At 59.7% G+C, this 22,276-nt stretch overlaps 2 protein-coding genes across 5 annotated transcripts; one reads left to right on the top strand and one right to left on the bottom strand.

Moving 5' to 3' along the window:
* Positions 1-914: 914 nt before the first annotated feature.
* TP53I13 (tumor protein p53 inducible protein 13) lies at positions 915-5,701 on the top strand. 3 transcript variants are annotated; one of them, XM_058445762.1, is made up of 7 exons: positions 915-1,052; positions 1,586-1,654; positions 1,886-1,927; positions 4,143-4,271; positions 4,409-4,609; positions 4,694-5,249; positions 5,359-5,701. In XM_058445762.1, exons 2-7 carry the CDS (start codon positions 1,589-1,591, stop codon positions 5,469-5,471), a joined length of 1,107 nt encoding a protein of 368 aa, XP_058301745.1. In that variant the 5' UTR covers positions 915-1,052; positions 1,586-1,588; the 3' UTR covers positions 5,472-5,701. The 3 variants fall into 3 exon arrangements, with proteins under 3 accessions (XP_058301745.1, XP_032019026.1, XP_032019027.1); XM_032163135.2 differs by lacking the exon at positions 915-1,052 and adding an exon at positions 1,281-1,399; XM_032163136.2 differs by lacking the exons at positions 915-1,052; positions 4,143-4,271 and adding an exon at positions 1,281-1,399.
* Positions 5,702-7,084: 1,383 nt separating this feature from the next.
* GIT1 (GIT ArfGAP 1) lies at positions 7,085-22,270 on the bottom strand. Of its 2 annotated transcripts, XM_032163131.2 has the most exons (21): positions 22,146-22,270; positions 16,389-16,522; positions 15,478-15,590; positions 15,250-15,355; positions 14,478-14,695; positions 14,293-14,387; positions 13,903-13,945; positions 11,520-11,546; positions 11,288-11,336; positions 10,856-10,928; positions 10,204-10,301; positions 9,694-9,805; positions 9,423-9,556; positions 9,081-9,233; positions 8,779-9,009; positions 8,637-8,690; positions 8,372-8,458; positions 8,190-8,263; positions 7,852-8,034; positions 7,635-7,698; positions 7,085-7,471 (listed from the first exon to the last, which is right to left on the bottom strand). In XM_032163131.2, the coding sequence occupies exons 1-21, from the start codon at positions 22,195-22,197 to the stop codon at positions 7,259-7,261; spliced, it is 2,313 nt and encodes a 770-aa protein (XP_032019022.1). In that variant the 5' UTR covers positions 22,198-22,270; the 3' UTR covers positions 7,085-7,258. The 2 variants fall into 2 exon arrangements, with proteins under 2 accessions (XP_032019022.1, XP_032019023.1); XM_032163132.2 differs by lacking the exon at positions 11,520-11,546.
* Between the last annotated feature and the right edge of the window lie 6 nt (positions 22,271-22,276).

The raw sequence follows: 22,276 nt of genomic DNA, 5'->3' as shown, positions 1-22,276 counted from the left end.
TAAGTCGCAGCTCCGTGCGCCGGCTCCCGGGGCCCCGTGGGGCGGCGGCCGCGCGCGCGCGCGCGCTCTGCCCTCGGGCGGCCCCGCTCTCCCCCGCCCGGCCCCGCAGCCCCACAATAACTTGGCTGGGCGGGGTCCGGCACCGGGCCAGAGAGGTCGAGCGCGGCGTCTGAGTCGCTGGCGGGATGCTGCTGCTTCCCCGCCTGCATCAGTGCGGGTCCCGCGGACTCCTCGCCCCCGTCCCCGCGAGCTCGGGGCTCCACATCAAGGAAATCCTCAGCCCGGGAGTGGCTTCGCCAGAAGCAGCAGCCCCAAGCCTCCGAGAGTTAGTCGGAGAAAAGGACACACTCGGGCGCCCTGCGACGGGGATGCCCGTCCGACCTACAAGGAACGCCTCGTAAACCGGGATGCATGGGAGACCACGGAAATGACACGTTCTCGCTGTTTCCAGGCTTTGGGATGGGCATCTCAACCCTCGCTCTCTACCCACGTTTTTCCCCCAAATCCTGGAGAGGGAACCAGAACCAGCGCCCCGCTGCGGGGCGGGCCGGCCAGCGCACCTCCTGGGGGTGAGGCCTGTGGCTTCCCCATCTCGCGGCGACCAATCTCTTTCTAGACGCGCGCCTGCCACCGCTGGGCGACGGCGGAGGTGGGGAACACAGCAGCCTCTCGGCTGGCTCCAGCCTCCCGGGGCTTCTGGGTTTGGAGAGTTTGGGGAGCGGAGACACCCCCCGAGGCTCCTCCGCGTTCGGACCCTATTTGCGAGGGCGGGAGTGGGGTGGGCCGACGGCGAAGCTCCAGAGGTGGGACCCTCTCCCTTCAGCAGCTCCTCCTGACTTCATGATTCTGCCCCTCTTCTTGTTGCAGGTCACACCGACAAATCCGAAGCGGGTTTGCCAGGGGAGTGTACCCGTCTCCCCGGCCTGGGCCACCCGGTCCACAGGGATCCCATTTCCGGCCCTACCCTCCGCTCCACGATCCCATCCAGGCGCTGCAGCTGTGCAGCTGCTCTGCAGGCTGCAGGGACGCGCTGAGACTAATCCCCGGACGAGGCAAGGGGCCCCCGCCTGCCCTACTGAGCCTTGCGCGCTGACCCGGCTCTTACAGTTAACTTTTCCGGCCTCGGGTTTAGGACGCGTGCGCGCACGCTCCGCTGCTGTGGGCGGGCATTGGGGCGGGGCGATACCGGTGGCCCACTGTCTGGGGAGGGGCGCGCGCGAGCCCAGGGCCAACGGACGCGCGGGCGGCGCGGGGGCGCTGGGGGCGCTGGGGCCGGAGGGGCGGGACGCGCGCGCTCCCTCGCAGGCGGGCCGGCGGGCCGCCTGGAATGGCGCTTCCTCCGCCTTCGCCCCAACTGCTTCTCCTGGCAGCCCTCGCGAGGCTCCTGGGTCCCAGCGAGGTAAGGTGACCGCTCCTGGGAAGGCCTCGGCCCGGGACCTCAAAGCGCTTTGCCAGAAGTTCGTCCTGGAAGGAGTGGCGCGCCGAGGAGGACGCACAGTTCTTCCGCTGGCGGGCTGGGCCTGGGGAGAGAGAGGGCAGGGCCTCGCCGTGTCCAGCGCCCCAGCTCTTCGCTTTGGACCCACAGGTGATGGCTGGACCGGCGGAGGAGGCGGGAGCCCATTGTCCCGAGAGCCTGTGGCCTCTGCCCCCGCAGGTAGGAGCCCTGGAGGGCCCAGGGAGAGAGGGATGTGAAAGGCTAGCCCAGTCCCGCTCCGTTCTCGCCGCACCCTCCACAGTCACCATCTGGGGACCTCTGCCGGTTCCTCCGTCCTCAGTAGCCAACTTCTCCATCCCAGCCTGGCGTTTGGGGCCTTCCGTCCCCTCCCCACCACACACACACGGAGTCCCCCAACTGCCCTAAGCTCTGTTCTTTCCCCATGTATAGGTGTCACCTAGAGTGACCTACACACGAGTGAGCCCAGGGCAGGTGAGTACAAGCAGGGGCCCACCACCCTTGGTGTCCACGCCTGGAGACAGGCGCTCCTAGCAGGCTTCCCCGCCTTGTCCGCTGATCGGCCCCATTCCTTACCACTTCCCTCAGGCAGAGGCAGGGTTCTAGTTCTCTGCCCCACCTCCAAGCCCAGGACAGATCAGCACCAGGACAGATGGCTCAAAGACAGTGAGCCATAGGCCTGTCATCTGCAATGCTATGTCAGGATGCTGTTGGGTAGCTGGCTCTGTGGAGAAGTGGCTGTTGGTGGAACTCTCTCTGAGAGTAGCTGGAAAAAGCCCAGGCTCCAGCTCCCTGAGGAGACAGCGGGAAGTCTCCTGACTTTGTGGGCCCCAGCTTTCTGTAGGAGAGGGTATTAATTCTGTCTATACCTGTGAGCAGCGAGGGAGGGTATGTGCCAGCACTGTGGACAGTACAGAGCTGCATCGTGGAAGGAGTGTGCCTCCAGTTGCCAGGCTCCACACTGCGGGCTCAGCTTCCGTGGCAGCTTCTCCATCTTCATCGCCAGCTCCTCTGATTTTTCCTTTGAAATACTTATTATTATTTGAAATGGAGTCTCACTCTGTCGCCCAGGCTGGAGTGCAGTGGCACTCACTGCAACCTCTGCCTCCAGGTTCAAGCAATTCTCATGCCACAGCCTCCCGAGCAGCTGGGATTACAGGCATGTGCCACTTAGCTTAGCTAATTTTGTATTTTAGTAGAGATGAGGTTTCACCATGTTGTCCAGGCTGGTCTTGAGCTCCTGACCTCAAGTGATCTGCCTGCCTCAGCCTCCCAAGTGCTGGGATTACAGGCGTGAGCCACCATGCCTGGCCTGAAATACCTAACTTAAATTGGCTGGGCACAGTGGCTCATGCCTGTAATCCCAGCACTTTAGGAGGCTGAGGTGGGTGGATCACCTGAGGTCAGGAGTTCAAGACCAGCTTGGCCAACATGGTGAAACCCTGTCTCTACTAAAAATACAAAAATTAGCTGGGCGTGGTGGCACACCCCTGTAATCCCAGCTACTTGGGAGGCTGAGGCAGGAGAATTGCTTGAGCCCAGGAGGCAGAGGTTGCAGTGAGCCGAGACCGTGTCACTACACTCCAGCCTGGCCGACAGAGCGAGACTGTCTCAAAAAAAAAAAATTCTCTGTAATAGCTCCAGGCGAAGAGTCGTTGCCTCACGCCACCTACCAGATTCCTTTCCTCAAACAGCCCTTTCATGAAGTCATTCCTCTGTTCACAAACTGTCAATGGCTCCTTATTTCCCACCTTATCATGGCCATACTCTCCGGCCTGGCTTTTCAGGCCTTACTTAAGTAAGCTTCATCTGACGTCTCCACATCCTTGGTTCCTCTCCAGTTGTGTCGGGCTGTTTGTCACACAAATGAGTGCCAGCCTCGCCCTCACCACATCCCCTTTGCTCCTGTTTATTCTCCTCTACACCTGGCCTATCCTGACTCGGAGAGTGCAGCTCCCTGCCCTCCTGCCATACTCCCCCAGCCATCTTCCCAGCCCCAGCAGGAGTCAGCTCCCCCTGAGACATTGCCCGATGGCATCAGCCTTTATTCCTCCCCTCCTCCTCTGAATCTGTCTCTGATAATTTAACGACTAATCACTAAGTTTTATTAGTTTGCTCTTCTATTTGCATTAGTTGTTTCCCTGAGTTTCTTATACATTCCTTGCAAGCAGAGTCCAGGAGTTCTTTGGCATCTCCCACAGCATCTAGCACAGCACCGAGCAACAAGTCAACTCAATCAAAGAATAATGAATGATTGATGGAGTGTTTCCATCCTGAGATTGTGCACCTGCTGCCTGCCTGCCCTGTATTTGGATGCTCTTGGGAGATTGTATAGATTAGATTGTTGGTCTTCATTTAGGGGATGCTTAGGGCTTAGATTGTGGACCTGTAGAGCCATCGTTACACCTGCAGGGAAATATGGCTAGAGTGTGGTCTGAGTCTGGCAGGATTATCCAGGCATGCTGTGAGCTTTGAAGGGTGGCACTTGATGGAGAGGAAGGGTGAAAGGAACACTCAGAGGCAAGAGCGGGTACATGCCAATGCCCTTTGTCCTTTCCTGGGCCCTGAAGGTAGAAGAGCCATCCAGCTATCCTGGGAGTACCTTTAAACTGGCCTCCTGGATGGGAGAACTTGAGATTCTCTGGGAGGGCTCTGGGCCTGCTTTGATGTCTCTGTGCCTTTCCTCCAGGCTGAGGATGTCACCTTCCTCTACCACCCCTGTGCCCACCCCTGGCTGAAGCTCCAGCTTGCCCTCCTGGCCTACGCTTGTATGGCTAACCCCTCCCTCATCCCTGACTCCAGCCTCACGCAGGATCGGGTATGTAGCTGATGAAAGGCGCTTGCCTGGCCCTGGCAGAAGGCTATGGCCCCGTGTGCAGGGAAAGGAAAATTCAAGGGTTTCATCTTGCTTGTCCCCACCTTCCTCGTAGCTCTAACAGTTACCTCCTCTCATAGCCCCTGGTACTGACTGCATGGGGGTTGGCAATGGAGATGGCCTGGGTAGAGCCAGCCTGGGCTGCCCACTGGCTGATGAGGAGGCGGAGGAGGAAGCAGAGGAAGAAGAAGGCATGGATCTACTGTGAAAGCCTTTCAAGGCCGACTCCCTCCGAACCAACCCCCGGTAGAGGGAGGCTGTGCCAGAGAGGGTGTGTGCAGGTGAGAGGCGCTGGGCCCAGGCTTGTTGGCCCTCAGGTTCTCTGAGAGGGGCAGCAGGGTGATTGCTGTCTCCTCTCTCCTTAGGCCCTGGCTCTGGCCTTCGCTCTGCGGAGCTGGCGGCCTCCTGGCACAGAGGTGACATCTCAAGGGCCCGGGCAGCCCTCTCCCAGTGGTGCCAAGAGGCGGAGGCTGTGGGCTGCCCTTGGTCCCCAGCCCACTCGCTCAGCCCTGAGGTTTCCCTCTGCTTCCCCAGGGAGCTTGAAGGCCAAGCAGTCCATGGTGGGAATCCCTGGTAGGGAGAGTAATGGCCCATCTGTGCCCGCTGTCTCCTTGCTGCCAGGGGCGTCTGGAGGCAATGCCAGCTCCAGGACAGAGGCTCAGGTGCCTAACGGGCAAGGCAGCCCAGGGGGCTGTGTCTGTTCAAGTCAGGCTTCCCCGGCCCCTCGCGCAGCAGCGCCTCCACGGGCAGCCCGGGGCCCCACCCCACGCACTGAAGAGGCCGCCTGGGCTGCCATGGCCCTGACCTTCCTGCTGGTGCTGCTCACCTTGGCCACGCTCTGCACACGGCTGCACAGAAACTTCCGACGCGGGGAGAGCATCTACTGGGGGCCTACAGCGGACAGCCAGGACACAGTGGCTGGTGAGGAGTTCCCTCCCTACCCGAGGCCCCCGCCCCACCTCGCGTCGCCCGCAGCGCCCCATAGCTTCTCTGCCCTCCCGCCCTTGACTGCTCGGCGCCCGGCCCACAGCTGTGCTGAAGCGGAGGCTGCTGCAGCCCTCGCGCCGGGTCAAGCGCTCCCGCCGGAGACCCCTCCTCCCGCCCACGCCGGACAGCGGCCCGGAAGGCGAGAGCTCGGAGTGACGGCCTGGAACCTGCCACTGTGGCGTGCGGCTCCTCCCCGCGCCGCGAGGCCGCGACCTCTGCCACGTGGACCGCGCGCGGGGCGCCCCCTGGTGGCGGTGGCGCGGCACTGGCCGGGCACCGCGGGGGCTTTCCTCCTCGGTTGCTGAGTGGGCGGCCAAGGGGAGAAAAGGAGCTGCTTTTGCCTCCCTTGCCAAAACTCTGTTTCTAATTAAATTATTTTTAGTAGACTTTGGAGTTGAGCTTGTGCATCTGCCGCACAGAGACACTCCCACTCGGACCCTAGTCCTAGGCCATGGAGGTGGTGTTTGAGGCAGGGGTTTACTAATCAGATTGGCCACCGCCAGCCCGGGGGCTTTAGGAGTGTGCTCGTGGGAGGGTGGCGTTATCGTCATACATGTTAGTTAGCGTTGTTATTCCCAAACTAACTCTTCCACTAGACAAGACGTTCCCAGCACAGGGGCTTCCCTAGGGCGGAGGTCCTGGGGTACTTGCAGTCACCCTTCATGTCTGCCACCTCCCTCCGGCCCCCATTCTCTAAGCATCAGAAACAGCTCATGGTCACTTCTTTATTTTTGATACAAATGTACATGACACTTCTTGACAGTCAGCCCACCCACCACCACACAGGTAGGACCTGGCCCCCAGGGAAGAAGCGGGATGGGGAGAGAGCTGGTGAGTCCCACCGTCTGCCTCTCCAGCCTTCCCAGGCTGCAGCCAGGTTCCCAGGCCTCCAGAGGGTGGGACCACAGCAGGTGCAGGTAGTGATGGCAGGTGCTGGCCTTGCAGAGGTTACGGGGAGGGGACTCAGCTCCACAGCCACCAGCTGAGTCGGGGACCCCGGGGAGCCAGCCCCAGGCTCAGGTGCTCAGTCCTCCACCCTAGCCAGCACACATTCTCCCTCCACACAGGAGCGGGAGGAGATGCAAGGAAGTGGTTTTTAAGTTCATAGAGAAGGGGTGAGAGTGGGGAGGGATTAGGGAGGCAGCGGGCAGGACCAAAACTGGCTACCCGGACAGTCCCTGGCTCCAGGTGGGGAAGGGAAGCTGACCCCCATGCTGGTCCCACTGCTCTGGTCCCCTCACCCCTCAAAACTCCAGATGGACCAGGCCTCTGGAACGGCACTGCCGCCCACACACTCAACACGCAGGCACGCGGGGGCACTCAGTTACCACAAAGTTAAAATTAAGGGGTGGGGAAGAAGAAAGAAAAAAAAAAAACAACAACAGACTTTCCAGTGTTTGCTGCTGGGGACTCCAGCACACAGGTTGGGGCCTGTGCCCTAGGCAGGGGCCGTATGGCATTAAAGGGAGAGCAGCAAGGGGCTGGTGGCTACAGGGCAGGGACATCCATAGAGACTATGTACAAAGGAGGGGATGCCCCCGCTCAGCCCCCAATAGGGCTGAACTGGCTCATGGGGGTGGGGTGCATGTATGGAGAGCTGCCCCACTTGGAATGTCCCCACCCGCCCCTTTGCTGAGGGTGCCCTAGAAGGCGAGGGGCTGGGAGTGATGCCTTGCAGGCCCCTGCTCACTAGGAGGGGGGAGATGCTATATACAGAGGGGAGGTGCATGGAATGTGGGGGACAGCAGCTCCTGCCCCCCCACCTCCCCATCCTTAGGGGCTCGACAGGGGTGGGCACCAGGGCACCTGGCTGCCAGGGAGAGTGGCAGCACTAAGGGCACTTGTGCCAGTGGCTCTGTTGGGGTGGGGATTAATGTCTGGAGTGGCCCAGCTCCTATGGCCAGTGAGGTCCTAGGGTGCAGGTGAGGGTGTGGGGAGAGAGGTCACTGCTTCTTCTCTCGGGTGGTGATGGTGACCAGCTGCTTGGCAGCCTTGGCGATGTCATAGGCGCACTGGATCACCTGCTGAGTCAGCAGCTGGAAGTCCACTGGGGCGCCGGGCTCTGGGGGCACTGTCTTCCGGCACTCACTCTGCAGCCGGTAGGCGCTGGCGTTGAGCAGCCGCAGTGAGCTCCGCACTGGCTCCAGGGCTGGCCTCTGGAGGGGGCAGGAGTGAGGCTGGACCTTGTACTTTAGCCGCCAGCTGCGATCAGGGCCCAGTTTGTCTGTGTCTCCACCCGGGAAGCGATCAGATGGGATTCTCCATGCCTGCCCCAGCTCGAGGCCCTCCCACTCCTGGTCCTCTCTTTGGTCCCTGTACCTTTGGGAAGAGGGAGGCCATCTCGGTCACAGCCAAATGGATCTTCTCTGAGCAGGGCACGAAGCTGTGGGGAGAAGGGAGGGTATAAATCAGGGGGCTCTCAAGGGAGGTTCCCAGGGACAGCAGAACCTAGGGCCCCTCATGCCCTCTGCAACATCCTAGAAGCCAACAGGAACCGCATCCCCCCCCACCCCCAACCTCCCCCTCCACTCAGTACCTGTCATGCTTGAACTCCTGGGCTGCCCGCAACAGTTCCTGAATGTTCTTGGTGACCTGCTCTGTCTTCAAGATGACATCCTCTGTGCTGGGAAGCCCAGGATCTAGGTCTCCATCCAGGCTTTCCAGCTCTGGGTGGAAGTCTTCCTCTTTGCCCAGCTCTAGAAACCTCTTCCCTTCCAGCCTGAGGCCCAGGTCCGGAAAATAGAGACAAAGATATATATAAAGACACGTTCCAGCCTCGGAGCCGCCCGCCTCGGTCCTCACACACTGGGGGCCCTCTCAACCTCCCCGCCTTAGCATGTGAGCAGGCTGGACTAGAGACCCAGGGAGCCTCACCCCAGCAGTGGGTCCCCACTTTGCGTGTTCTCATAGTCACTGTCGGCTCCGCTGCCGTGGCGGGAAAGCTTGCTCTGGAGGGCGGAGGGAAGGGGCTGTGAGCGCCGTGTTCCTGGACCCACACAGCCCCCAGCCCACACGGCCCCCAGCCACCCTGTGGGCACTGGGCATAGAAACATTACCGTGTGGCGGCTTCCTTCCTGGGAGCAGGACAGCAGTGGGGAGGAGGGAGTGAAGGGCACAGCTGAGGCAGACACCCCTTTCCGGATCTGAAACCCAGGGCAGCGCTGGATGGAGTCAGTGTGCCCCATTGCCCCCTGCTCACCAGCAGTGCGGCAGGGACCAGGTCAGTCTAATCATCTTAAGCCCCGCATTCAGCACAGAGCCCAGAACCCCCTGGGGCTCAGAACCTACTGGCTAAGATGGACACGCCTTCCCCAGGCTTACCCGATAAAGGCCAGTAGGGACGTGCACTGAATAGATGGCGTCGTCCTCTAGCTCCTGGGGATATTAGCACAGTGAGTGTCATGGTGGACCCTGCGGCAGCCCCACCCATCTCCCCACACCTTGAGACCCACAGGTGACTCACAGTGCTGTGGAAAGGCTGCAGCCGAGTAGTGAGCTCGTCCCCAGGGGGTCCTCCGAAGGGCTTCAGGGCAGAGCCAGGTTCATACATGGAGAAGGCCTGGCGGTCCCTGCGGTGTGTGCTCCCGCCTGGAGCCATGGGTGTGTGTTCCGCCCGTTCACTGGGGAGTGGAGGTGTGGGCACCGGCCCTGTTGGCTGCCGGAGCTGCAGGTTCTCCGCCTGCAGCTTGTGGATCTATGGGTGCAAAGCGCTGTCAACCCCCTGGAGTCCTGGGGCTCCCCCTCCCACCGAGGCTGCACCCTCACCTCTCGCTGCAGCCTCCGGAGCTCGTCGCTCAGGCTACTGTTGACCTTCATGAGCTGCTGCACCTTTGCCTCCGATGTAGCCAGGGCCTTCTTCAGCTCCAGGTACTCCTGCAGCGTCACAGCCCCATCAGACAAGTCCGAGGAGTCCATGCTCTGCAAAGAGAGACCTAAGCCGGTCAGCATCTGGGGGCAGAGAGGCCAACACTCACAGGGGGGCAGTTATTGAGGCTAGGAGCAGCCCGTCTGTCCCTCAGGCCCCTGGGCTACAAGAGGACAGAGCTGGGCCTCGGTGAAGGCCTGGGTCAGGGCACAGGGGAGTGGGAAGGAGGGTGGGACTCGGACCCGGGCGCGGTTGCTCCGAGTGGCGCCGGTGCTGCGCAGGGGCTCCTGGTCTGTGTCCTCATCAGAGGCCACGCTGTCGTAGTCGTGCTGGTCGTCGAGGTCACTCTGGCTCCGCAGAGACAGCTCGAGGTTGTCTGAGGACACAGGGGTGTCACTCAGGCCACACTCCACCACACAACCCATCTCTCAGGCCACCACTGGCAGGGAGAGCCATGCAGGAGACCCCTGGAGCCCCGCCCACTTCCCACACCCTCCCAAACAACCCTCCCACCTGTGGGGCTGCTCAGGCTCTTCCCCTGCTGTCTCCGCTTGGCCTCACTGAGAATGTCGATGATCAAGGTGGCAAACTCTCGGGCATTAAAGCGGGCCAGCTTTTGTCGCCCCTGCAAGGCAGAAAGGGCCAGGCTGGCTCCAGGGGACCCCTTATGACTGACGCAGGGCGGCGGGGACCAAGCAGCAAGGCATGGCCCTGCCATCTAATTTAACCCCAGCTAAAGCATCCCAGCCTAGCTTCACCTGGCCAGTCAGCAGCCGAGGCCCCCCGGGGCAGGGTATGATAGAGTAGGGTGCCTGAGCAGAGGCCAGAACACCCACTGGAGCTGCTCACCAAGTGCTCAAAACAACAGCCTCCTGACCCTTCCCAAATCCCAGTGCCAGCTGTGCTCTGAAGGAGGCCCTGGCAAATGCTGGAAAGCCGGCTCAGGCCCCAGCCCACTGCCGGATGAGGAGGGACCACAGGGATGAAGGAGACCACCCCAGGCCCCCAACCCAGCCCCCTCACCTGATTCCGCGTGGCTGAGTATTCCGGGTTAACAGGCAGGAAGGGCACGGCACTGCGCTCTGTCACCAGAGTGCTGTGGTTTTGGGTAGCCAGCCACACTGTAGGGGAGGGACAGGAGCAGATCAGCCACGGTGGCCAGGCCCCCAAGGTGGGGGTGGGGAAGCACTGAGCCCAGCCTTCCTAGCTGCCCCCATGCCCACTGAGCACTGGTGTTCAGAACAGAGGTGGTCTTCGGACACACAGAGCTAGGCCGGGCCAGGGCAAGGCTGGGCGCGGCTGGCTGGGGACAGACAAATGGAACAAGGCCAGTCCCACTCATCCAGACCCAGAGTTTGGGCTGGAATCCGGCTGTGGCCAGGAAGGAGTGATGCAGGGGGGCGGAGTGGTACCAGAGAGACAGCCAAAGTGGGAGGCTGCCAGAGTGAGAGGAGCCCCAGTCAGGCGGGGGGAGGAGCATGCTAGCCGCCTCCCCCTCAGCACTCTACCCAGCCTGGGACGCTGCCCAGGCAGGCTCACAGCCAGCAGGGGCTCATCTGCAGGCCTCTGAGCAGCCCCAACCCCAGGCACCCCTTCTTAGCCCAGTAAAGGACCAGAGACCCATGCCTGGGCCGCTCGGGTCCTCCACACCAGACACTCCTGCTCCCTGACTCACCTGCATCATTTTCTCTTCGATCCACCTCATCATACACGTCCATGGCGAGTTCCTCAAAAAGCCGGTTGCTGAGCTGGAGGAAGAGAGGGGCCCAGATTTCGTCAGATGCATCGGCTCCCAGTGCCAAGGCCAGCTCCCCAGCATGTTGTGAGCCTTGGGGAACCGGTGGCCTTCCTTGTGCTGCCCAGCCCCTACAGTCTCAGAATGGGCAAGTGGGAAGGGATCATGTTCCAAACTCCACGGTGGGAGAGAAGGGACCAGTCCATCCCCTTGCAGGGAAGTCAGGGAAAGGGGACTGCTGAGGCCAGTGAGGGGGCAGGTCAAAGACTTGGGAAAGGTCATCGAGTCAGAGGCAGGGGAAGCAAGAGCAGAGGGTGGGGGATCAGAGAGGGGCCAGCTTCAAGTGTCAGGGCACTGTTGGAGCAGACTTACCGCCTGCAGCTTCTTCTTAGCAGCTTTGGCCAATTCGGATAAGTCCAGGCTGAGGGCAGAGGGAGATGGGAATTGGGAGGAGAGGAGAGACCTGAGAGGTGGCCAGGCCCATGCCAGCAACCTCCCCAACATGCAGGGATCCCAGGGAGATGGTACCCCAGATGCTGCATACCAAATGCCTCCCCGTCCTACCCCACCTTCAGGCCTGCTGCCCCCGGCAGGCACCATATACCTCTGAGACATGCACTTTTGCCGAGATCTAAGTCCAGAGGAAGGCAGCAGAGGGAAGAACAGGACAGAGGCAGCAGTTACCCAGGAGCAGGGCAGCACACGCCTTTTCACGTCAGGCCCAGACCCATCTCCACGCACACCCGGCCCAGAAGGGACAAAGCTGAACTCGTCTCACCGCGTCCCCCACCCCTCCTCCTCTGGCTTGCTCTTCCTCTCAGTGACCTGTTCGTCCAGCACCAGTGTCAGCCACCTGGCAGTCACCTGAAGCCTCCCTCACCCTCCAGTCCTAGTGAAGCTCCCCAGGTTCCTCAATCACTTGTTGCCTGGGCTTTGTAACAGTTTCTTAATCTCCCTCCTTCTAGTCGTGTCCCTACAATCCTGTTCCACCCAGCAGCCAGGGCGATTTTTTGGATACACCTGGCTGCACTACCCCTTGCCTTAAAGCACTGCAGTGATAACAGGTGCACATGGCACACTCCAACCATACTTCATCAGAATACCCTAGGGCCGGGCGCAGTGGCTCACACCTGTAATCCTAGCACTTTGGGAGGCCAAGGTGGGAGGTTCGCTTGAGGCCAGGAGGTGGAGACCAGCCTGGGCAACACAGAGATACAAAAGCAATTCAAAAATTAGCTGAGCATAGTGGCATGTGCCTGTAGTCCCAGCTACTCAAGAGGCTATGGTAGGAGGATCGTTTGAGGCTGCGGTAAGCTATAATCAAGCCACTGCACTCCAACCTGGGCAACAGAGCGAGACCCCAACTCTTAAAAAAAAAAAAAAAGCTAAACATTTTGCATACATTATCTTATCTAATCCTCTCCTCCCTGAAAAATAGATGCTGTCATCTCCATTTCCAGGAGAGGTAACCAAGGCTCAGAGAGGTCAGGCAGCCTGCAAGTCACACAGCCAGTAAGCAGCAGAGCTGACTTCACACTTCTGCGCCTGGAACTCTCTGCTCTCGGGATGGTCACTGCTCCTGCTGATGCTCTCGGGCTGCTCATTCTCCTGCTCGTCTCTATCCCAGTCTTGCTCGTAAGGTTCCCTGCCTCCCATGCTGTGCTCCAGCCCGGGGGCTGCCTCCATTCCCGTGCAGCATTTCTACCCTCATGCCTCTGCCTCTCTTGCTGCACTCCCCCATGGAGACTAGAATCACCTGCCTAGGCTGCCTCCCCAGCTAGACTGTGAGCTCCTTAAGGGCAGGGATTGTGTCTCAGGTGCCTCTGTGCTCCCAGTGCCAAGAGCAGTAGCTGGCTGCGGGAAGGTGCTCAGTTAATGTGCTGTTGAATGGAGCCCATATGTGGGTGTATTTACCATACACACGCACGCATGCACACACAGCCCAGGTAGAATCAGACCATAGAAGTAGGAGCCTTGGGGTCTCGAAGAGGTCTAGGTTTAGGATCTGAGTCGCCCAGGCCTGGCTATGCCCATCTGCCCACACAGGCCCTTGGGGAGGAGAGCACCTCCTCTCTCCAGATCCAGGCCAGCAGGCACAGCCTGGCATGAGGACGTGGCCATCAGAGGTGGCCACCAGGTGGCACCAGCATCCATCTTACGTGCTGGGTGAGTGGCAGGGGGTGTCCCACACTGCCTGGGCACTTGGGGCCTCTCAAACGAAGCAGAAACACCTCATTCAACCAGCCTCAGGGCACCTGCCTAATTTCTGAGCACACTAGAGGCCTAGCCAGCAGTCACAAAGTTAGTCACATCCCTGAAGCCCACCCATCTTTTCTGTGAAGAGCAGAGGCTTCTCTAAAGACAGTGGGGTCAGTGCCACTGGGACAGAACCCAGTGGCCCACCCTCCCAGCAGGAGAGAGCTTCTTTTTTTTTTTTTTTTTTTGAGACGTAGTTTTGCTTTTGTTGCCCAGGCTGGAGTGCAATGGCGTGATCTCGGCTCACTGCAACCTCTACCTCCTGTGTTCAAGTGATTCTCCTGTCTCAGCCTCCTGAGTAGCTGAGATTACAGGCATGCGCCACCACGCCTGGCTAATTTTGTATTTTTAGTAGAGACGGGGTTTCTCCATGTTGGCCAGCCTAGTCTCGAACTCCCGACCTCAGGTGATCCGCCCACCTCGGCCTCCCAAAGTGCTGGGATTACAGGCGTGAGCCACCGCGCCCAGCCCACAGGTAGCTTCTTACACCCAAGCCCTCCATGTACTTGACAGTCACGGGGCTCAGGCTGTGCTGGCCACATACGGAGCTGACATTTTTTACCTGCCTTGGGGCCCAGCATTAGGGACTGAGGACTAAGCTGTGCCTCTAGTCTCTGGGGGGTAGGGAGCAGCGTCCTAGGCCCCTGAAACCTGGGCTGGGAGCTCTGGGGGGTCAGCCGCCCACATGGCATCCAACAGCCTCTGGAAAGGGGCATCAGGTGGGCACTCACCTGTCAGCCATCTGTGGGATGATGTAATGCCCATTCTTGTGATCTGAACAAAAATAAAAATGCCAAGTCACTCACTAGTGCTGGGTGGCCTCAGCAGCTGGGAGCCCACCTCACTGCCATGAGCAGGGCTGGCACCCAGAAGTGTCAGGGGAAAGTGGGGAGGGCGGGCCACTCCCAAGAATGCTGGGAGCTCGCGGGAGGATGCAGGATGCCCACCCCCACTCCCTAGCCCCAGCGATGCTATGGCCCACAGCCTGCAGCAATTTCACAGGAGCCAGTTGCCTAGCAACATTGCTCCCCAGCCGCTCTGTCACCATGGCACCTGCTGCCGGGTGTGTCCAGGTCCCACCTGCCCAGCCCCAGCCAGGCCCCCCCACAAGCTCTGCTCACCCGGCTTGCGTCCACAGAGGTAGAAGGCCAGCCGGTCAGTGAGCTCATATTGGCACTCAACCAGCCTTTCTGCCAGCTCATGGTGCCCCGCCTGCCTGTGGGGAGGGGGTATGGCTCAGACCTGCAGCAGCAGCCCTCAACCACACCCCCACCCACCCACACTGCACCCTTCAGCCGACCCTCACCTGGCATAGTCAATGGGTGTGCGGCCATTAACATCAGGGGAGCCAGGGTCAGCCCCATACACTACAAGCAGCTCGGCCTGCAGTGTCTGCCCTGCCTTGGCAGCCACGTGCAGAGGTGTGGTGCCCTTCTCTGGGTGGAAGAAGTTGGCCTGGGCACCCAGGGATAGCAGGCGCAGACATGTCTCCAGGTTGCCTGTCCGCACGCTAGAGTGCAGTTGCTAAGAGGAACAGAGTGTGCAGTGAATACGCATGTGTGTGAGGCTCACCTCCCCACCCACAAGCTGCACGCTGGCTGCCCCTGGGATACCTAGCAGCTCCAAGGAGGCCTGCCCAAACCAGGTTATGTCGGGAGGACAGAGGCTTCCCGCTAGGGGTTAATACCAATTAATAAACGCTGCTGTCAGTCACCATCTACCACGTGTGCTGTGTGCCCTGCTTAGATACTATTTATGAAGTAGATGCTGTTATTTCTTTCCCATTTTACAGATGAGGAAACTGAGGCTATGAGAGGCTAAGCAACTACCCCCAAGTTTTCCCAGCTTCTGAGTGGCAGTTGTGGGCTTCTAGCCTTGTGTGTCCACTTGGTTGCTGGGGAGCCTCAGCCACACACTGCCTGACCTAACAATCTGCTCTCTCCATCCTGCCTACTGTTACCTCCTGACCTGGCTGCCTTGGGGCCCAGGGCTCAGTGGGGACAAAGGAGAGGCCTTCAGAGAGTCGTGGGTGGGAAGAAGAGGAGGGGGCCACCCATCTGTTGTAGGGCCCCTCAAACCTTGCTGAGGTCTTTGGCGGTGACCCCATCATCATCCCGGCAGGGAAGCTTGTGCACAAACGCCAGCATCTGGTACTTGGCCCTGATGAACTCTGACTTGATGGGGCTGCAAGGGGCACACAGGAGGAATGGGGAGCACGGTGGGAGAGAGTGGTCACCTTGCCACCTCCCAGGGCCCTGTCCCAGACTGCACAGTCTCTGCCCACCACCCCCTCCAGCCCCACTCACTGGACTTTGTCTTGGGGGTTGGCTTTACGCCGGCCGCTCTGCACTTGTGCAGGGTCCAGCAGGGAGTGCTCCCAGATGGAGTTGGCCCCGTTGCTGGCAAGCGTGTGCACCATCTGCAGGGAAGAGATGCCAAGTGAGAGAGTGCCCACTGCGTGCTAAGCACTGGGGGAAACACCTCCTGAGCGCCTGCTGTGGCTGGCGTAGCTGGAAACAGTACTAAGGGGGCCTACTGTGTGCCCGCACCACCACACCTCCATCTAGTCCAGCTGCCCAAAGACACAGATTCCATGTAGCACTTCAGGTCACATGGTCAGTGTGCCAAGACTCAGGGAGGTAAAGCAAATCGCCAGGTGCGGTGGCTCACGCCTGTAATCCCAGCACTTTGGGAGGCCGAGGCGGGCGGATCACGAGGTCAGGAGATCGAGACCACGGTGAAACCCCGTCTCTACTAAAAATACAAAAAAAATTAGCTGGGCGCGGTGGCGGGCACCTGTAGTCCCAGCCACTCGGGAGGCTGAGGCAGGAGAATGGCATGAACCCGGGAGGCGGAGCTTGCAGTGAGCCAAGATAGCGCCACTGCACTCCAGCCTGGGTGACAGAGCAAGACTCCATCTTAAAAAATAAATAAATAAATAAATAAATAAATAAATAAATAAATAAAGAGAGAGGTGAAGCAACTTGCTCAATGCTACAAGACCACGTTGATAAGCGGCAGAGCGGGGGTGTGAGCTACTCTTCTGCATGGAGTAGATGGGAAGAAAGGGTCAGGATTAGGCTCTGCCGCAAGGGGGTGCTGCCCCTTGGAAGCTGCAGATTCCAGATGGGGGTGTATGTGGGTGAGGGGGAAACACCCTCATGCTCAGCATACTCTGCCTGAGGGGAAGGAAGAACCACCCGACCGAGCCCTGTACCTGCAGCAGCGTGGGAGGCCAGGCGCTGTGGCGAAGGTGCTTGACAATGGAGATGTGGCGTCCCAGGCTCCGGTGCACGCTGCAGCACTCGTCACACACCAGCACACCCCTGCTGATGGATGCCCAGCCAGGGTCTGCCAGGGTGAGGGCAAGGGTCAGCCGAAGCCAGATGATGGGCCAGACCTCCTGAGCACCTGCTCTAGCCCATGCCAAGCCTAGTACTCTCCACACATTCACTCACTCAGTCCCCAACAGCCTAGGAGCTGGGACCATCACTACGGCCAGGTTACCAGTGAGGGATCTCCCCAAGAGCTCACAGCCGGGGGCTGACAGAGCCATGCCCTTTCCTACATCCTTACCCCTTTGGGACATGCAGTCCCCAGGGCCCATTCAGCAGGCACAGTTTCCTGCCCTGCAGCCACTGCTACCAGTCTCTCAGCCTTTTCCCAGGAAACAAGGCGTCTGCCCCAGCCCGTCCCAAAGGGAGGAAGGGATCCCCAAGGGGATGCAACCCAGATGCTGCTGCGTGCCAGATGCTGTTGAAACATGCCTGACAGATCACACTCATCCACAGGTCCTGCCTCTGGCCTCCTGCCAGCAGGTGAGGTCCTTTCATGCTGGAGCCTCCTGCCATCATCACTGAGGGTGTGAGCTGGAGCCCTCTTAAGGAGGACGGACAGAGCAAAGGAGCTGGGCTTGACTGGGCACCCACTAGGTACCAGCTGGGTACATTATGTATGATGCTGCTTGCAGCTGTCAGGCAAGGTAGGACATGCTACCTCTGTGATGAAGAAACAGTGGCTCAGAGAGGTTAAAGGGCTTATTCAAGGTTGCAAGGCTAATGACTAGAATTGCCAGGATGTGGCACTTTGATGCCTGAGACCATGCCATGTCCACACTTGCTGCTGTCCCTCTGCCTCTATAGCCTGCTCTCCACTCTTTTGGGAAAATGAACTTTGGAAAGAAGCAGGGCCAGGACTGGGTGGGAGTTCCGGGGTCCTTCTCAAGGGCAGAGGAGATGCCACCCATCCTAGGCCCCTTGGGAGACAGCTGCATTCGACTCAGGCTGCGGAAAGGTCACGGGGGAGAAAGCAGCCATTGTGTGCCGCCTGAGAGTGGGGGCAGGGCGCCTCTCTCCCAGGACACTTTGCTCTGCCCAGCGGCCCCCGCCCTGTCTCAGGAAACTCTGTCCTGGGGCGGGGGTGGGGGACTGGCTCTCTGCCTTGCCCTGTAGGGCTCAGGGTGTTCAGAAGTGTCCCCACCAGGGGAGGGACAGGCTTAGGGGGATAAGAATCTCTCCCAACTAGAAGGCAATTCTCAGGCCTTTCCCCTCTAAGGACTTCCACCAAAGTTCCCAGGAAAATTGAGGAGACTCTGAGTCAGGGGCCCAGCCTGAGCTCTGCCCACAGCAAGTGACCCCCACTGAGGCATGAAAACAGGAAGTAAAGGAGAGAGGCCTGTCTTTGGGTTTAGGCTTTTTAAGGGACCCCCTCCCAATCAGGGCAACAGAGGGATGCCCAAGGTGACCGCCAACACCTTCCTGGGGGGCTCACTCCAGGGCTCAAGAGGAAGGGACCAGCCTTCTTCGCCAAGAGGGGGAGCCCTAGCATGCACTTCTGTGCTGGCTTTACCCAAATAGTGAGTCACCCCAGGTGTGGAGAGCTCCCTCTCCCCACTCCAAACAACACTGGGTCAGGGGGCTGCCAGCCAGCCACCTCCGGCAGCCCAGGCAGGAAGCCGGAAATGATGCAGCCCAAATTCCTCTTGGTGGGGTTTCCTGTAAGTGGGGAGCCGCCCAGGGCAGGATCATAAATGGGCTGACCTGAGGTCTGTGGTCCTACCGGAGAAGCCAGGCGTGGAAGGTTGACTATATATCCACGGCCAATGGCTCCAGAGCCCTAAGCCATGGACAGACCAGATGTGGTGAGTGACCCTGGATATGGCAATAACCAAGACCAGGATGCAGGAATGTGGTCCAAGGGTTTGCCTGGCACTTTCCCCCAGCCTGGGGGAGGGGTTCTCCCTCTCCTCCAGGTGACCCGAGAGGAATGGTAGGCAAAGGACACTGTCCTGGTCTGGGCAGCCGACATTGGTGTCGGCTCATTTCTGGATGACACAGATGGGACGCCCACCCTAACCATTCTGTCTCCTCCCTCTGTGCAAGTGCCCTTGGGTCTACCCAGATTGTAGTTTAAGGTGAAGGGATCCTTGCCTCAAGAGGCTCCTTGGACCAAACCTGGGACGGAAAGGACAGGAACTATAAGGGAACTCGTCAGCCCTGCCCCTGGGCTTCTGGCTCCACTGGCAGGGTATGGGTCTGTATGTGTGGAGAGGTAGCAGGCGTGATCCTGGGATCACGTTAACCAGTGCCAACCCCATGGAGGCCTCTACTACGGTGAATTCCTGCCACCACCTGAAGCCATCAGCGGCCTCCAGGGCCAGTAGGTTTGCACATACAGGCCAGCCTCAGGCCTCCCTCCCCTGAGCTAAGGGCCAGATCCCCACTAGACTAAGGGAAAAGCCCACATCATGAAGGTAGGCGAGAGTAGTCCTTGGGGTAGAGTCAGAATGGTGGTTACTTCTGGGGTGCATGGACTGGGAGGGGGTACTTGGAAGCCCCCTAAGGTGATGGAAACATTCTATAACATGCTTGTCTAACCTGCAGTCCATATGTGGCCCAGGCAGCTTTGAATGTGGCCCAACACAAATTCATAAACTTTCTTAAAACATTATGAGACTTTTTTGTGATTTTTAAAATTTTTTATTTTTTTTGCTTGTTTTATTTAGCTCATCAGCTATCATTAGTGTTAGCGTATTTTAGGTGGGGCCCAAGAAAATTCTTCTTCCAATGCGGCCCAGGGAAGCGAAAAGATTGGATACCCCTATTCTATAACATCATCAGAGCGGTAGTTACACGGGTATACACACATGTAAAAGCCCATCAGGATGAACATTCGGGTGCAGGCATTGACATGCACAAGTTCTACCTCCATAAGGGAGGAAGAGGAGCCCAACATTTGTCCCACTCTACAATCTACACTATGAAGAGACAAATCAGCCTGTAGCTTGTCCTGTAACATGTCCCCAGCCTTGCTCACCAGAGATACCTACAGGACAGGCATCTTGAGGCCTTCACTCTCACCCCCAGGGTTGCCAAAGTGGAAAAGGCTGAGATAGAAGCCCATGGGGTGAGGAGAGGCCCTTGACTGAGACCGTGTGGCAATGTGGGCCAAGGCTAAGGAAAGGGGAAGATGCACATTCTCCAGGGCTCCCTGCCCCCTTCCTCTCTTGGACTCCCCAGGCAGGCAGGAACACACACGGTGCCTGACGAGGTGGCACAAGCTGCCAGAGCAGCCATGCCATGTCCAGCTGCCTAGCAACACACTCACACTTGTCCTGTGTGCCCAGGCCTGGGAGCAGAGGGAGGATGGGGCTCTCTGGGGACAGGCTGCATCTCACCTCTGACCTCCATGACCCCCCAAATTAACCAAGCACAAAAAGTCCCTGGCCCCACTCCTGTGGTTGGGACTGCAGGGCTCCTATCGCAATAAAAGAAGCCTGTGACCCTGGGGTGGAGCGATACACCATGGGGCTGGCACTGGATCTGGACTCCAGACTGCTGGGTACCCTCATGCCTCTCTGCCTGAGATGCCACAGGACCCAGACCAAACATGCCAGCATCCTAGGGTCCAGGTGTGGGATAGTCCCAAGCAGCCAGCCAGGGTCCTGACAAGCAGCCAAACACTCAGGGAGTGCCTGCCATGTGCTGGACACCTCGCTGGGTGCTAGGTGGGCTGATGAGTAAGACTGTCCACATCCTCCCTACCCCACCATCCTCACCTTCTCACCACCTTCCTGACCTCTATTGTGAATCAGGGGAAAGGAGGCATCTGGGGTACAAATTCCTCTGACGGATGAGGACCTGGGAGTAGGAGCTGGGCAATCCAACACATCTGATGCCCACCATTCCTCCCTGAGCCCACTGGGCATCCAGAGGCTTTGGTCAGACATTCAACGCAACACAGAAAGGACAACCGCCTTGCTGGTGCTGCCCTTCACCCCTCCACCCCAGAATCAGACCACAGATTCAGAGATGGCAGCCCCCCCAAAAACCATTTCTACTCCAACTTCTTTGCCTCTGAATTGAGGAAACTGAGGCCCCCACAGTGAGGAAAGTCTTGTTGGGGTTACAGAGTAAGCTGGGAACAAAGGCAACACTAAGCCCCAGACTCATCCGACAGGGCGCCTGCTAAGCCTCTCCTCCACATGCCATGCCATGCTCACCCCAGGGAGGTGCGGAACAGTGGGCAGACATTTATAAGGCAAGGTGCATCCTCAGCCCTGCCATCCCCAGACCTGCCTGCAGCTCAGGGAATGGAGTCACAGTTTCTTAGGGGTACGGACCCTCAACCCCAGGGCCCTCTAAACCATGATAAGCTCCTAGGAGGCCTTGTTCATAACCACCTATCGAGTATTTCGTGCCCAAGCCCTGCTAGGTCATAGTTCCCAAATACTCTAGCTTGGTACCCCCAGAACCACCAGAGCATCTGTGAGGCTCAACCTGTGGGGTCCTGGGCCTGCTCAAGGGGTGGCTGAAAGTTATGGGCCCACAAACCAGCACCCCATACTATCACTCTTAATCATGCCCACAGCCCCGCTAGGGTTCACAAACCTCCGAAGCCTGCCCAGGGGCCTACCAGGGAGATAGCTCCTTTTCTAAAGAAAGAATGGATGTGGACTAGAGCTTCCTTCCCAGGCCAGCTGCAGAGCCCCGCCACTGGCTGTCCTCCCTCATCAGAAGGGAGCAGGCTCTTGGATCATTACCCCTGACTTCCTCAGCAGGCCTGGGGGGTTTCACTCCAGCCCAGTCCTAACTCTGTTAGGAAAAAGAAGGGAACCACCATGTAAATACAGCCAGGAGGCAGGCCAGGAAGCCAGCAGGATACGGGGAATCTCGGCAGGGCCTCCCACCCGTTTCTGGCCAGACTGGGCTAGGGGACAGGGAGGGGCCCGGGCCCAGGATAGCTTGATGCCAAGCTCACTTTCCCAAGCAGGCCTTACCGGTGAACAGGAACAGCAGGGTCCAGCCGAGCTGTTCCCAGTCACCACCAGCAGGCCTGGGGATGCCTCCCGAGAAGCCACCCGGGTCTAGACTGGCCCTGAACGCCAGGCCCCGCAAGGAGCGCTAGCCTTAGGAACCCGAGGCAGGGAGTCCTGGGAGTAGCCACCGCTCATCTGCTCCTGAGGAGACGGTATCCAGGCCCCACTGGCGCATCTGCCCGGCCCTCTGCTCCTTGCCCTCCACCACCCCGGCAGGCGTGCCGACCACGCGAGCAGCAGGTGCAAGACGCGGGGGTGGCACTGAGATGACACAAAACCACACTCGCCCCCACCTCCCAAGCCCTGACGGCCTCCACCACGGCCCTCCTGCCACCCTAGGCTGGCGCTTCCGTCGGATACAGAGATGGAGGTGGAGGGGCAGCCAGCTGCCCGCCTCCCTCAGACCGAGGGGCGGGAGGCGGCGCCGGGAACGTCCTTCCCTGCTAGTCCACGGCCTCCAGGGAGCATGGGCACCCCAGGCCGGCCCTCCCGCCAAGGGCGCAGCTCCGCAGCGGCCGGGGCGGGGGCCGAGCCTGGAGGCCGCAGCCCCCCGCCCCGCCCAGCCCTCCGGCCCCGCACAGCGCTCTCGCCAGGCCCCGGCGCCCGCCCGGCGGCGGCCTGGCTGTGCGGTCCCGCCCCCGGCCCCGCCGCGCTTACCCGGGGCGCTGCAGTCCGCACACACCTCCGCTCGCGGCCCCTTTCGGGACATCCTCAGCGGCGACGCGGCCGCAGCCCTCTGGGCCAGCGTGGGGGGCGCGGGCGGCGGGCCCGGGCGGCGGCGGCGGCCC

Source organism: Hylobates moloch, unplaced genomic scaffold, assembly GCF_009828535.3.
Source record: "Hylobates moloch isolate HMO894 unplaced genomic scaffold, HMol_V3 SCAFFOLD_10, whole genome shotgun sequence".
Classification (NCBI taxonomy): Eukaryota; Metazoa; Chordata; class Mammalia; order Primates; family Hylobatidae; genus Hylobates; species Hylobates moloch.
Note: the sequence above shows the minus strand (reverse complement) of the source record. Positions and strands in the feature narration are given on the sequence as shown.